The sequence below is a fragment of the Perognathus longimembris genome, chromosome 7, assembly GCF_023159225.1.
Source record: "Perognathus longimembris pacificus isolate PPM17 chromosome 7, ASM2315922v1, whole genome shotgun sequence".
Lineage (NCBI taxonomy): Eukaryota > Metazoa > Chordata > Mammalia > Rodentia > Heteromyidae > Perognathus > Perognathus longimembris.
The window spans coordinates 69,307,554-69,321,496 of record NC_063167.1 but is presented as its reverse complement, the minus strand read 5'-3'; the positions used below and the strand labels follow the sequence as shown (position 1 = coordinate 69,321,496).

The 13,943-nt window shown below is 47.6% G+C and overlaps 1 protein-coding gene across 1 annotated transcript; it reads right to left on the bottom strand.

Moving 5' to 3' along the window:
* Nucleotides 1-1,357: 1,357 nt before the first annotated feature.
* On the bottom strand, nucleotides 1,358-13,143 carry Eps8l3 (EPS8 like 3). The gene is made up of 18 exons (XM_048349968.1): nucleotides 13,113-13,143; nucleotides 12,871-12,935; nucleotides 11,366-11,524; nucleotides 10,953-11,102; nucleotides 10,781-10,836; nucleotides 10,295-10,437; nucleotides 10,100-10,215; nucleotides 9,046-9,166; nucleotides 8,902-8,963; nucleotides 8,611-8,685; nucleotides 8,084-8,232; nucleotides 4,284-4,365; nucleotides 4,073-4,107; nucleotides 3,411-3,591; nucleotides 3,110-3,238; nucleotides 2,713-2,786; nucleotides 1,819-1,951; nucleotides 1,358-1,574 (listed from the first exon to the last, which is right to left on the bottom strand). The coding sequence occupies exons 1-18, from the start codon at nucleotides 13,141-13,143 to the stop codon at nucleotides 1,563-1,565; spliced, it is 1,773 nt and encodes a 590-aa protein (XP_048205925.1). The 3' UTR covers nucleotides 1,358-1,562.
* Between the last annotated feature and the right edge of the window lie 800 nt (nucleotides 13,144-13,943).

Genomic DNA, 13,943 nt, shown 5'->3' with positions numbered 1-13,943 from the left:
AGTGTCCTTCTTCCATTCTGAACAATTAATCTTTCTTTTGGTTGAGTTTGACTTTGTCACCTCACACCTTAAGAGTCTTACTCCTTTTCTCTTTGATGAGGGTGAAGTTTTGCTTTCTTATTGGGTGATTCTAGCTGCAAGAGATGTTTTTCTGGCAGAGTGACACAAGCAGCCTAAAAAATAGGTTAACTGCACAATGTTAGGGTCATGTAGAAATTCAACTAAAAGAGACTTAAGAGAACATTTTTAAAAACTTTTAAGGGATCCTGAAATCCATAAGTATAGCCAACATCGTAGATGAAATCAATGAAAAGCATAGATCATTTTATGTGGAGATGGGAGTTCATTCCATGACAAGTTCTGAGGTGAAAGTCAGCTATTTTCACTGAAAAAACATTAGAAACCACAGACGATCCAAAAATCTCCCCATAACCTTAGAGAGAACAGGATCACAAGGAGTTGAAACACTTATATTCCCAGAGCATTCTAACTTTCCCTTCTAATCATGATCCTTCCCCTCTTCTGCTAATTTCCACTAGGAGGAAATTCAGCTCACTGAGCTTCAGGAGACAAAAGTGTCATTGAAAGAGGAAGTTCTCAAGTACAGCTCTGTAGATCACATGTTCTTTGTTGCCCTGAAAGTATTCAGTATTCAGTATTCAGTATTCAGTATGGCAGTATTCAGCCATGCTGGGTACCTTTGACTTGACACAGAAGGATATACAGGTGGTGAGGATAGCCTTGTCTGGAGTTTGTTTAGAAAGAGAGTGGAGAGAGCTGGACACTGGTGGCTCATTCCTGTAAACCTAGCTGCTTAGGGGGCTGAGATCTGAGCATTGCTATTCAAAGCCAGTCCATGTCCCAAAGTCTATGAGACTCTTATCTCCAATTAAAAACACACACACACACACACACACACACACACACACACACACACACAGAGCCAGAAGTGGAGCTGTGGGTCAAGTGGTAGAGTGCATCACAAGAATTCAGAGGACAGTGCCCAGGTCCTGAGTTCAAGCCTCAAGATGGGCACAAAATGCAAAAAAGAAAAAAAGAAAGAGTAAGGAGAGTTTGGATCATAGGTGTCACATGCTAACTCCAGGATCTAGGTTGCAGTAGAGATTTCCTTTTCCTTTCAGACAGTCTGGCCAGCGATAGTGGTAAAGTTGATGCTGTTCAAGTGCTACATGCTTTTGTCTCAGTCCTGCTCTTCCCTTCCTTTTGCTCCCATCAGGCCCAGAAGAAGCTGCAACAGGTTTGAAGGTGCTTTTTATTCTGGAAAAGAAGGACTGAACCGATTTTTGACAAGCATGGGCATAAATGAGCCAGGCTTAGGGAAGGGGTAAAATAAATAGGTAGCAACTGGGGAGGGTTCCCAGCATAGCAAGAAGGGTACCATTTGCTGCAGTGTCTGGACGTGCTCATCTCTTTGCTGAAATGTGTGGTCTGCCATGAACTTGGAAGCCAGAAGAGAAATTCTTGGGGCTCTAAAGGGTGGTACCACATGTTCCATCTTGCATCCGAGAGCTCCTTACTTTTGGAGGTGTCTGAGCTGCTGCCTAAGGACTTATCTGAGGGAAGAAAAAGATTCCAATAGGGCTGGCGCTAATTGAAGGAACCCCAAAGCTCATGCCACCAATAAGGTGTGCTTCAAGGCACACCTGGGTATAGGAAGGAAATATGCCTTGCCAAAACACCTGCCATGCTCACTTTCACACAGGTTGGGGCCACTGGCTTGTTCATGCCACACTCTTTCTCTCATCCTGGGGGGACCAGCTCCTCCCTATGGTAGTCAGGACTCCAGGATGCACTTACTCCCAGTGTCCTTCTGACAGCCTCCAGCCGGGCCAGGATCCTTGGGGCCTCCTGTGGACACAGCATCTGCAGTTCTCCAGGCTGCATGCGAAGGAGCTGGCTTCCTATCAGGGTCCCAAGGGTCTTCACAGTGCTAGGAACAAAACTAGCTGAAACTACCAGGAGTGAGGTGAAAAGGATGCTAGCCTTGCATATTTGGGGCTTGGAAAGTAGGGATACAGAAACATTCATAGAACTGGGTATTTGAAAGTAAAGAAGCCAGTTGGTTTGGCTTCAGCCTATCTCAGAACTCCCAGGTTTGAAGACAGAAGTGCTCCAGAAGAGCTTGTTCTAGAAGGGAGAGGTGGCTGAATGGCAGCAGAGGTTCTTCCTAAGTTCCCTCCTTAGGAACTTGATCCTTGAGGATCCCTGCGGTCTTCACTCTGGCAGGGGTTCCCCACTCGATGCCCTGTCCTAGGCTTAGGCCAGTCCCCCTCTTTTTTTGTTTGGCACTAGGACCTGAACTTGGGGCCTTATATACTCTTGCTTAGCTTTTTTGTTTTGTTCAAGGCTGGCCCTCTACCACTTAAGTGATACCTTCACTTCTGTTTTTTGTTTGTTTGTTTTGCTAGTTAGAGGTAAGATTCTCAGAGACTTTTATGCCCTGTTTTTAAGTTTTTGATTTTTTTTTTTAATCTACAATCCTCAGATCTCAGCCTTCTGAGTAGCTAGGACTGCAGGTGTGAGTCACCAGTGGCTGGCATCAGCCCTTCTCTCTGTCTTCTGCAGCCTGGGATGGAGTTGTCATGTGCAATGGGGCCGGGGCTGCATGTTCTAGATCTCTGGGTGTCTGTAGTTATAGTGTGAGTCCTTCACGGGGCTCTCCCTCCACACCCTACAGGTCTGGTCACTTACACAGTGGAGAAGTTCTCTGCCTGAAGCCAGGCTGTGACCTCCTCAGGCTTTGAGCTCAGTCGAAGCATTGGAGCCTGGAATGGGAGGAAGGGCAATGAGGCTCAGAGGCTCATGTCATCTCACAGTTCCCCACTGTACATTTCTTCTCTGGGTTCCCACCAAATCACTTATTTCGTCCCCTGCTATTCTGGTCTGGCAGGTATCCTGATTTGTTCTCTTCTGTGGCTCTATAATGGACCCAGCAACCCATAAGCATGATCAATAATCAATACTGATAATAATACTGATCAATAATCAAATAAGAACTATCCCCCCCTCTTGTCATCCACTCTTCCTTGTCCATCTCCTCCCCTCCTCTCTGACTCAGGACTTCTAGACAGCCTGAGATCTGTAGTACCCGAAGGAGAGACTGGCCCTGACTCCCAGGGACCCCCATCTGTAGGGGCTCCAGGATGTTGCTGGGGATGTAGCCACGATGTCCAGCTTCATTCTTCACCAGCCACCACCGCTTGCTCTGGTCCAAGACCTGTCAAGAGTCACTACCTCAGTCACCTGAGGCTGTGTCTTGGCAGGCACCAACCAAGGCTTTGACTTTCCCAGCTCATTTCCCACTTTCCATCCTCCTCTGTAGACCACCCAGCCTGGCAACCCCCCTAGACAGACCACCCACTTCAAGCTGACTCAAGCCCTGGCCTCACCTCCAGCACCTCTCCTTGGACCACGGTCAGTTCCTGTGGGTTCCTTGCTTCAAATTCATATAGCACCTGCATCTTCAGGATGGGCTTGGTCGGTCTGGAATGGAGGTTGACTTCTCCAGGTTGAGAACCACGGCTGTTTGTCTCTTCCTGAGCAAAGTGTAAGGTGCTCCCTAACCTAGGCCTTTTATCAGGAGGGAAAGTCAGGATGGCTGGAGAAGGAGCCCTGGGAGTGGTTCCCCAGGCCCAGTCTCCACGAACTTCTGATGGATTCTGGCTGGAATCTGGTGGTAACTTTAGGGATTCCCCCAAAATTTGATGGCAGCAGTGTTAGATGGGGCTTGAGGATGGGAGATTCTGCAAGCAAGAAGGGTCTGAAATACTGTTGGTCTCTGAAGACATTTCCAGCAGAGCAGTTTTCTAGCTCTGAGCTCTGCTCTGAATACTTTATGACTGAGTTCTGGGAAACCCAAGGCAAGTGTGGGTGGTATCTATCAGAAGAGACTGGAACTTAGGTGATTAAAAAAATGCTGCTTTTGTATCCAAGGAAGGGAAAGTTATCTTTGCAGATGTCTGTGAGAGAGCACAGAGGTCTCTGAGATCTCAAAGGCACTTCCTGTCCCTTCCTCCCCTGGCCATGTAGATCCCAGTAAGCTTTGGCTTACCTAGAAAAGGAGTCTTGGTGTCTTAAGGGTGCCTGCTAGGGACAAAACAGAAGGAATGAGAGTGGGGGACAGCCGGATGGTGATAGGGAGAGAGCAATCAGATCCCAAGCCTACACAGCTACCTCCTGTCCAACCCTTTCCTCCTCCACTTAACCCTTAGTCTTGTGATTGGGATTTGGACCTGGAGGGCTCTATGCTAAGCGTCCCTTACCAGGGAGGAGGGCTCTGCAGGCTGCCAGCCATCATAGAATGTAGGTTGGTAAGGTGGGGGCTCCATGCCTGTCCAGTCATCCCTGGGGAGAGAACAAAGCTGAGGCCATCGTGTTTCTGTACTGAGCTTTGGGGACATGGAAAGGGAAGGGATAAGAAAGCCTAGGCCTGCGGATCATCTAGTTATAATGAGGACATGGGCTGTGTTCAGATGAAAGGCCACAGATCACCCATAAAGGAACAAAGGAACAGACAGTTAAACATGAATAAATATCACAGTGCAGGCATCTGTGGGCCCCTCTCAGCTTCATCCTTGCATTACACCCCAGTAAAATAGCAGATACCCTTACTGGAGATTACAATTTAAAATGTTGGGTCCCAGGATATTAGGGCCAGAGTATTAGACCCCTTGAGATATTTTTCTAACCTGTTTTAAGTCTCTGTCTTTCTAGTTAAGTAGCATATAGAGATTAGTCTCCTTTTTCTCTTAAGTGTCTAGGTGTGTTTGTACGTGTGCACTTGCACGCACAGATGTGCGTCTGTGCCAGAACTGGGGCTTGAACTCTGGGCCTGGATAAGTGTCCCTTAGTTTTTTCACTCAAGGCTGGCATTCCACCACTTACGCCATACCTCCATTTATGGCTTTCTGCTGGTTCATTAGCTCAGCCAGAGAAACATAACCAGCAAAATCTCATCCTCCTCAGCAGCTAAGATTACAGGCATGAACCACCAGCACCCAGTATGATCCATTTTTCTAAGGTCTCAAATTCTTTGTACCAGTCCTGGAGCTTTTGAACTCAGGACCTGGGCAATGTCCCTGAGCTTTTGTACTCAATGCTAGTGCCAGACCACTTTGAGCCATAGCTTCACTCCCAGCCTTTTTTTTTTTTTTTTTTTTTTGGTGTTTAATTGGAGATAAGTGGTGTCTCACATACTTTCCTGTTTTTACTGGCTTCAAACTGCCTTCTTCAGATCTCAGCCACCTGAGTAGCTAGGATATACAGGTGTAAGCCACTGGCATCTGGCTTCAGATGAGGTGTTGAGAAAAAGAAAAGATACATCTAACACAATTCTTTAATGTTAGAGTATTTAAGACTTTCTTGTTTAACCCCATCGCAAAACATCTGCTTTCCCCTCTAGCTAGTGCTGGACAGATGTTAGGGCTTGCTCCACACTGAATTCTGGGCAGTTGAACATGAGATGAGAGGTTCAGAGACCATAAATTATTTCATTGTTATAATTTAATCAAGAGACTAACATAAAATAGATCACATTAAGGTAAACAATCCATTGAGGAATAAATGGATAGAATGTGACACAACCACCCAATAATTACAAAAATGAAGGCCATGGGGATTGAAATAAGCCAATCACAAAATGATTCTACTTACATCAGGCACCTAGAACAGACAAATTTATAGAGATAGTAGAATAGAGGTAACCCTGAGAGAGGGATAAGGAATTATTATTTAATGTTAACTTTCTGCTTGGAATTATAAGAATGAGTTGGAAATACATAATGGTTGTTGACTGCAAAGCATGGTTAAGATACTGAGCATTCCTGAATTAAACACTAAAAATGGTCATTTTTTATGCTATATAGTCTACTGCCATAATAAATAGGTTGTACTCAGCTAATTCTTATCTTCAAACAAACTAGACAAACTCCTTTAAATGGACTGAACTAAATGGATTGAAAGGAATTGGTTCTTAGGCAAAAGACTCACTAGAAAGCCTAGTTTACTGGGCACTGGTGGCTCACACCTATAATCTTAGCTACATAGGAGGCTGAGATTTGAGGATCCTTGTTTGAAGCCACTTGGGCAGAAAAGTCCTTGAGATTCTTATCTCCAATAAACACCAAGTAAAGGAAAGAAAGAAAGGAAGGAAGGAAGGAAGGAAGGAAGGAAGGAAGGAAGGAGGGAAGGAAGGATGGACTAAAGAGAGGGAGAGAAAGAAAGAGAGAAAGAAGAGAGAGAGAAAGAAAGAGAGAAAGAAGGAAAGAAAGGAAGAAAGAAGGAAAGAAAGGAAGAGAGGAAGAAAGAAAGACATTCAGAGCTGTGGCTGAAATAGAAGAGCACTAGCCTTGAGGAAAATTGCTCAGGGACAGCTCCAGACCTAGAGTTCTAGCCCAGGACTGGCAAAACCAGAACACCAGAGCTGGGCCTAGTGGCTCAGGCCTGTAACCCTAGCTACTCAGGAGACTGAGATCTGAGGATTGTGGTTCAAAGACAGCTTGGAAAGGAGAGTTAGTGAGACTCTTACCTCCATTTAACCACCAGAAAACTGGAAATGGAGTTGTGGTTCAAAGTGGTAGACAACTAGCTTTGAGCAAAAAAGCTCAGGCACAGTTCCCAGGCCCTGAGTTCAAACCCCACAACTGAAAACAAAACAAAACGGAAAAAAAAAAAAAAACCACACCAGAAAGAGAAAATGTAAACCTGGCCTATGGCTTGTTTCCATGTTGTTATCTCTGTTTTTTTTTCTTCTTTATTTTCTAATTAGTTGTTTATTTATTATTATTATTATTTTTTTTGCGGGTACTCTGGGCTTGAAGTCAGGTTTTGCATTCTCACTTGACTTTTTTGCTGAAGGCTGGTATACTACCACTTGAGTCACAACTCTGTTTCCAGCTTTTTTGCTGGTTAACTGGAGATGAGTCTCCCAGACTTTTCTGCGTGGACTGGCTTTAAACCCTGATCCTCAGATCTGAGCCTCTTGAGTAGTTAGGATTACAGGCATGAGCCACCAGGTCCCAGCTTGGCTTCTCTCTTCTTCAAACCTCTTCTTTCTTGGTTTTCCTCCCTTCCCATCTTTGATTTTCTTTTTAACTCTGTGGAATTTGTTTTTCCTCTCTCTGCCTCCCTGTGACAGTTTCCTGAGTCCCCTTCCCTCTTTCCCTCCCTCCTGATCTGTGGAATGGAACACACTGTGCTGTTTTCACTAGAGCGCTCAAGGCAGCTCTGTTCCACTTTCACACTCAGTGTTCTATCACACAGCCCGTGGCCCCTAATCTCCACAGACCATTCTCTCAACCCCCAGCTCACCTTCATAGGCTCCTATCCAACTGCCATCACCCATAGCATTTCTCTGTTTTCTTTTTCTGTTTCTCTTCTCTCTCCCTCATCCTTCTTTCTCTTCCTCCTCCATTCCCCCTCTCCCTCCTCCAAGCCAATAAATAGGTTGTGAGATGTAACTTATTTGCAACAGTTCTTGCTAAATAATTCCCAATTACTGGGTGGGGTTGAAATAAAGTTTTCACTTGGTCCTTGATAAAACGTGAGAAAATAAGTACTGCAGTAGAAAAGTTGGGAAGAATTGTTCTCTTCCAGGCCTCCCTCCCAAGATAATACTTTTCTTTCAGCAAAGAGTAAAGAGGAGATATTTTTGCTTTGTTTGTTTTTGTTTTAGTCTTGGCATCACTTTGTTTTTAACAGGTCACACACTTAGCATAATAAAAAGCTAGAACAAGGTGCCAGCAGGCTCATGCCTGTAATTCTAGCTTCTTTGGAGGGTGAGAGCTGAAGGACAGTAGTTCAAAGTCAGCTTAGAAACAAAAGTCCTAGAGACATCAGCTCCAAAATAACCAGCAAAAAGCCAGGCTTAGGGGCGGGGGGGGGGGGGGGGGGGAGGGGGGCGGGATGTGGCTCACGTGGCAGAGTACCAGCTGAACAAGTAAGGCAAGCAAGGTAGGACTGAGTTAATATCCCAGTACTGAAAAAATTAAAAAGTTGGGAACTACAGGTAAAGGTAAAATGGAACACCTGGCCACATCTTCCCACACACCTCATCCTCACTCACCGGCTGATGGTCCAGGACATACCCAGCCCCTTCCAGAAATTACTCTCATTTGGGCTTAGACAGGACTGCAGAAGGTTGATGGCTTTGGTTGTGAGCAAAGGTGAGACCACTTGGGCTGTCAGGCCAGTCTCGGGGCACTGGGACAGGATCTAAGAGAAGGGTAGAGGAAGGTGTTAGGAAGGTGCCTAGGCCAGATGAGGAAAAGGCCCAGAATCTGCCATGTTGCCTCTGGCCATCTCTCCCTCAGAGTTCCAGTGTCCATGGCTCTAGTGCCAGCCCATCTAGCCTACTCAAGATCCTTTGTTGTACACTAGATATGGTCTCTTGGCCTCATGGGAAGATGTGTTAGGTTAAGCAAGGGGCAGACCTCAAAGCCTCCCCCCTCTAACTCTCTCCTCCTCTAACTCCTTTCTTTCTTCTGCTCCCTTTTTATTTTTAGTTTTTTTCTTGCCCTAAGGAGGCCCCTTCTAGTCCTTCTTGACTTCATCTTGTTCATCTTTAACACCCTGTCCTCCCCCCCCACTCACAAAGTTCAGAGTTTGGAAGATGATGTGCACGAATTCTGGGGCGGTTGTCTCTTGCATCCTGATGGACAGCTTCCCCTGGGGATGCATAAAAATGTCTGTCACACCCTTCACCTCACAATACCTTCACCAGGATCCCAGAGCCACATACTTGTTTGTCCTTTAGCTGGGAGCCTGACACTCTCCAAAACTCCCCAGGAGAGAAATTGGAGGAGGGGAAGGCTTGGGATGGCTGAGGTGGTGTGGGGGTGGGGGAGGGAAGACAGGGCTGAGGAATTGACAGGGACCACAGACCAAGAGGTTGAAGCTCAATTTGATCTTCTGGAAGCAGTCAATGAACTGTGCCTGTGTGATTCCTGTGGGATATGGACAGAAATAGGGGGTCACAGATCACCCCAAGTCACCCCCCACTTATTTCCCCAGGTGCTCAGCACTCACCACCCTGATCCTTGTTCTTTTTTTTCCCAAGCTTCTTCTTCTTGTGACTGGCCTTTCCCTGGATCTCCTTCAGCTTCCCTGTGAACAGCTCGATGTCCTTTAGGATGTGGTTCAGCAACTCCTGGGCCCCAGACAACCCATGGTCTTGAGTGGGCAGGTAGTCTGATCCTAGACCTCCCAATCCTGTCTGTAGTCCCCTCCCCACTATTATCCCCAGCCTTAGTCCCAGCTTGGGGTCTGTTGAACAAGCCTGCCTTGGTTAACCCAGGAATCTGGCCTTCTAGGGGGGAGGATGTCTCTGCAGTTTTTGACCAGGGCAATGGGTGAAGAAATACCCATGCAGTGATATCTCATATTTAATATTTTATTATTAAGTAATTAATATTTTAATACCACCATGGAGTAAGGAATGGGTTAAATGGAAGACATGGTTAAATGGAATGTCTCCTCCATCCTCTACTTTATAAATTCAGATTGATTGACCTGGAGCTTTCTTTTTTTTTTTTTTTTTTTGCCAGTCATGGGCCTTGGACTCAGAGCCTGAGCACTGTCCCTGGCTTCTTTCTGCCAGGGATAGCACTTGAGCCACAGCGCCACTTCTGGCCATTTTCTATATATGTGGTGCTGAGGAATCGAACCCAGGGTTTCATGTATGCGAGGCAAGCACTCTTGTCACTAGGCCATATTCCCAGCCCTGACCTGGAGCTTTCTTAAGGGAGTTAAGGGAAGATAAACAAAAACGCAAAGGTAGACAATAAGAAATCAGAAGTACTAATGTAAACAGTTTCATAACACATCCAGAATACCAAGTACATTCAGGGACTCCTCCTGTCTTTTGAACAGATTACTGCAGAAGGTCAGACACTCATAATCTTGTGTCATTACTTAGACATAGGATAAACAACCCCACAACTAGGGTTTTCCGATGGCATCACTCAAACTCCAAGCTCACCAGTCAAATCTCCTGCAGCCAGTCACAGTCCTCACAGAGCTCTAAGGTTCCAATAATTCTCCCTTCCCCCAAGCCCAGAAATCCCAGGACATTCTGTGGTACCTCATCTCTTTCAGGGTCCTCAGGGGATGGACTCCGCTTCGGAGGAGGTGGAGTGAAGGCATTTAGTTCTTGTGTACTGTGGTAGCGTAGCAGGGGTCTTGGGGATGGTGGGATGCCTGAAATTTAGGGAATCATGGGCTACAGCTTCTCTGACTTTGATCTAAACCTTCACCTGCCCTTATGTCCTGAACTTACTGTGTTCTGGAGTGGTTTGGTGGAGTGGTTCTGGAGAGGATCTCCACTCCGCAGTGGGTGCCTGATCTATAGGAAAGGGCCTTTCCAGAGAAGGCCCTCTCCATCTGTTCTCGACCGGATGATGAAGGCCTCCATATTTAGGTCTGCTGAAGACATGGTGAGTGATACATGATCAGTAAGATTCTTGGAGCAAAGGCCCTGCACACACGACTGCTCCGGGATCCACAGGGACCACCACCTCTCTCCAGGAACCTTAGTCCTGCTCCTTGGTCTCCTTCCAACTCCACCCTGATTCATTTGCCTGGTGCCCAAGTCCTTTTAGGTCCCATAACAGTGTGAAGGGACAAGGTCCTGTGTCCTTTGGGCCCAGCTACTACCCCTGTTCATTTCTGCTCTAGCCCTTTTTCAGTTATAGATCCTGTTTAGTTAGGCTCCTGAGCTCCTCAAGATGTGGGATCAAGATCTTCCTTGCCAGGGGCGACTTACCTTTGTTCTATCTCTTCCTCCAAGGCTTTCTGTAGGCTGGTCTTCAATCGCTCTGCCTAGAGAAAGCAGCAGTCAGGTGGTGTGTGTGTGTGTGTGTGTGTGTGTGTGTGTGTGTGTGTGTGTGTGTGTGTGTGTATGAGATGGTCATTGAACCCCATCCTTGGACACTCACTCCCACTTCCTGGCACTGGAAGAGCAGCGTGCTGGTGCTTGGCAGGCCAGACTCCTGCACAGTGATGGACAAGATAGAGTTGTAGGAGCAGGTGTTCAGTGCCACATCCAAGGCCTTGATGTTGTCCAGTCGATAAGAGTCCAGCTCCTCCTGAGCCAGGAAAAGTGGTTAACTGCTAGGCCACTGAGAGACAAATTGGGCTCCTTGCCTCCCCCACCCAGTGGCCCAAAATTAGGATGTCTATCCTAACTCTTGTTCTTCTGTCCCTAGCCCCTGGTCCCTTGAATCTTCCTAGGTCTGGGTGCGCATTGCATGTGGGGAGGTGTGGAGGGCTCTGTGGAGAAGCCTGGTGCTTGCTTTTCCACAGCCTGAGCAGACAAGGACCTGTGGCTGGGTTTGGTGAGAGGGCTGACCTTGGTCTCGATGTCCAGCAGCTGGAGCCAGCCATCCCTGACCTGTAGGATCAGGTCTTGACTCCACACTCGGCCCTGTGCTTCCATCTCCTGCAGCTTCTGCAAGGCATCCTTGGGCTCCTGGACTCTCTGTGTCCCCAGCTTACATGTCATCAGGTGCTAAGGAAAAAGGAGGAGGCCACACTAGAAGGTTTGGAGAGGAGTCCCAGGGGATATTCTTGGTTTATTCTAAGGGATGGAGGAATGTTCCAAGCTCCTGAGAGGGCAATGTGACCATCAAAGTCACAGCAGGCAGGCTAGGGAAAGGCCCTGGGTCTGAGGCTGAGTTACTGCAGGAGGGGGTCTAGGACTCAACGGAAGGACAGGCCCAAGGCAGCTGAGTGCTCTAGTCTCTAGTCTATGGGCTCTAGTCTCCTAACAAGTAATGTCAGACCTCCTCTGTCGAACCCTCAGACCCTACCATAGTTCTTTTTGCTGCACTTGAGAGAAATCACCCTCCAGCCTGCTTTTTCCTGTTCATTGACCAGCATCCCCATCCTTTGCTCCTACTGTTCACTATACCCATATGTCTTTCTACCTCTGTCAATCCAGAGTTTCTCAGGAAGATCAAGTTTACCTTCTGATTCTTGCAGAGATCTGAAGTGATTTGTTTCTACTCAAGTGCTTTCCTTCTGTCTAGTCTCATCATTTGGTGGGCTTTGTCTTTGCTCAGACTCCTCCAGGGAACCTTTTCCTAGCCCAACTCTGTCTTTGCCACTCACATCTTCTGAAGGGAAATACAATCTGCCTCTTGCCTCTGGATCTGCCACTACCTATCCCTGCCTGGATCTAGCTTCCCTCCCTATGTTCACACTACCAAGAGAGAAACCTAGTTTTCCCTCAGCCAGCTGAGAATCTACCCCTCCAACGGTCCCAGGATGGGCGCTTCTACCCCGTACTCTATGTCCCCCACCATGTTCTCAGCATTACATGCTCTGCTGGCCATGTCCTTGTAGCTTGCTCTTTGCTTTTCTAGTGGCATTGACAGCCCTTCAGGTAACTAGATCTCAAAGTGCCAGTCAGCAGCAGCTCAGCCTAGCTGGGAGCTCAAGCTGGCCTTCCCCTCACAGGCTACATCCCTCACTCTCCTTCCACCAGCCATGCATCACCTCCAGCAAAGAGCAAGTCCCTGGATATGGTATGACAGGAGGTAGGCCAGGAAACAAGTGGGTTTCGAGTAAAGTGGTTTTTAAGTGGCCTTCTGCCTGTCCCTCTGCTGCTTCTTTCTGTCCAAGGACTGATATTCCCTGGACTCCATTTGGTCCTGTTTAGTCAACTTTGACCAAACCCTCTCTCTCACCCTAGCACTTAACAGATGCTCAATCAAGCTTTAGTCTTGTTGGACCCATTTCTGAGAGATTTGGCCAGACCAAGCTATTGGCTTTCATGGCATTGGTATGGGCAGAGAAGTGGACACATAGGAACCCCTGGCTTTAAAATCTGCCTAGGGCCCCCACAGTACTCACCTCCACCCTGTGTTGCAGGAGGGTGGGCTCTGAGGTCAGGTTCTGGGAGTACTCCTTCCGGTGCACTGTCGGGTATCAGCAGGGCAAAAAGCAATAGAAGAATTGGAGTGAGGCTCAGGAAATGGCAGGGACAGTAATAGGGAGGACCAGGACAGAGGACAGGGGTTTGGGAGCTCAGTTCCGTGGGCAGTTGAGTAGAGCCAAGTAGGGCAGGGAGAGGGGTAGGGATAGGGAGAGCTTACAGTAAATGGCTCTGCTGCTGGGCCGGGACATGTTGCTGCTGCTGAGGAAGCTCTCTAGAACCAAGTGAATCAGAGATAGCCATTAGAGCTGGGGAGAGGAGTACCAGGAAGAACAGAGCAAAGAGCTGCTTCTTCTCTGACCTGAGGTCTCTGGGACCAGACCCAGAGCCCTTGGCTCCAGCTAGTGTCCTGTTCCAAGGATCACTGCATCCTGACTGGGCTTAGAGACCCAGGACTGAAGAAGGAAAGGCTTGGGCCACTACTGCATGGCTGGCTTCCCATTATTTGGCTCTAGTACTGAATCCTACCCCTGGGTCTGGAAGTTAGAAGATGAGCTCTACCCACTTCTGCAGGAAGGGCAGAACATTTAGTGGTGTTTTCTGACACAACGAATTTGCATTTCCAATCCTGGGAAGAAATTCCTGAGCTAGAGATCCTCTAGGAGGAGTACATGTACATGCCTGTGTGGGCACGCATGTGAGCCATCTGCCTCTGCCTGAAGGTCTGACTAATACATCTTCCAGGACACTGGATCCTTGTCCTGGTGAAGCCCATTTTGATCACCACTCTGCCCAGAGCACCACTCAGATGCCACACTATGCCCTGTGCATTGCTGTCTGACCACATGTGTGGTCAGGGCTCTCAAGAACCCACAGGGCTCAGTCTTTACCAACATCCGTGTACTTGGCCCTAAGAGCTGAGCAGCGTTGTAACTCCTTTAATCCTCAAGTCTGGGGGCCTCTATGATCCCCACTCACCAGCTGAGAACTCTGACAGTCAAAGTGTGGGGGGAGCAGACCTGGGTGTCAAGGGATGCTTTAGCCAACAGTG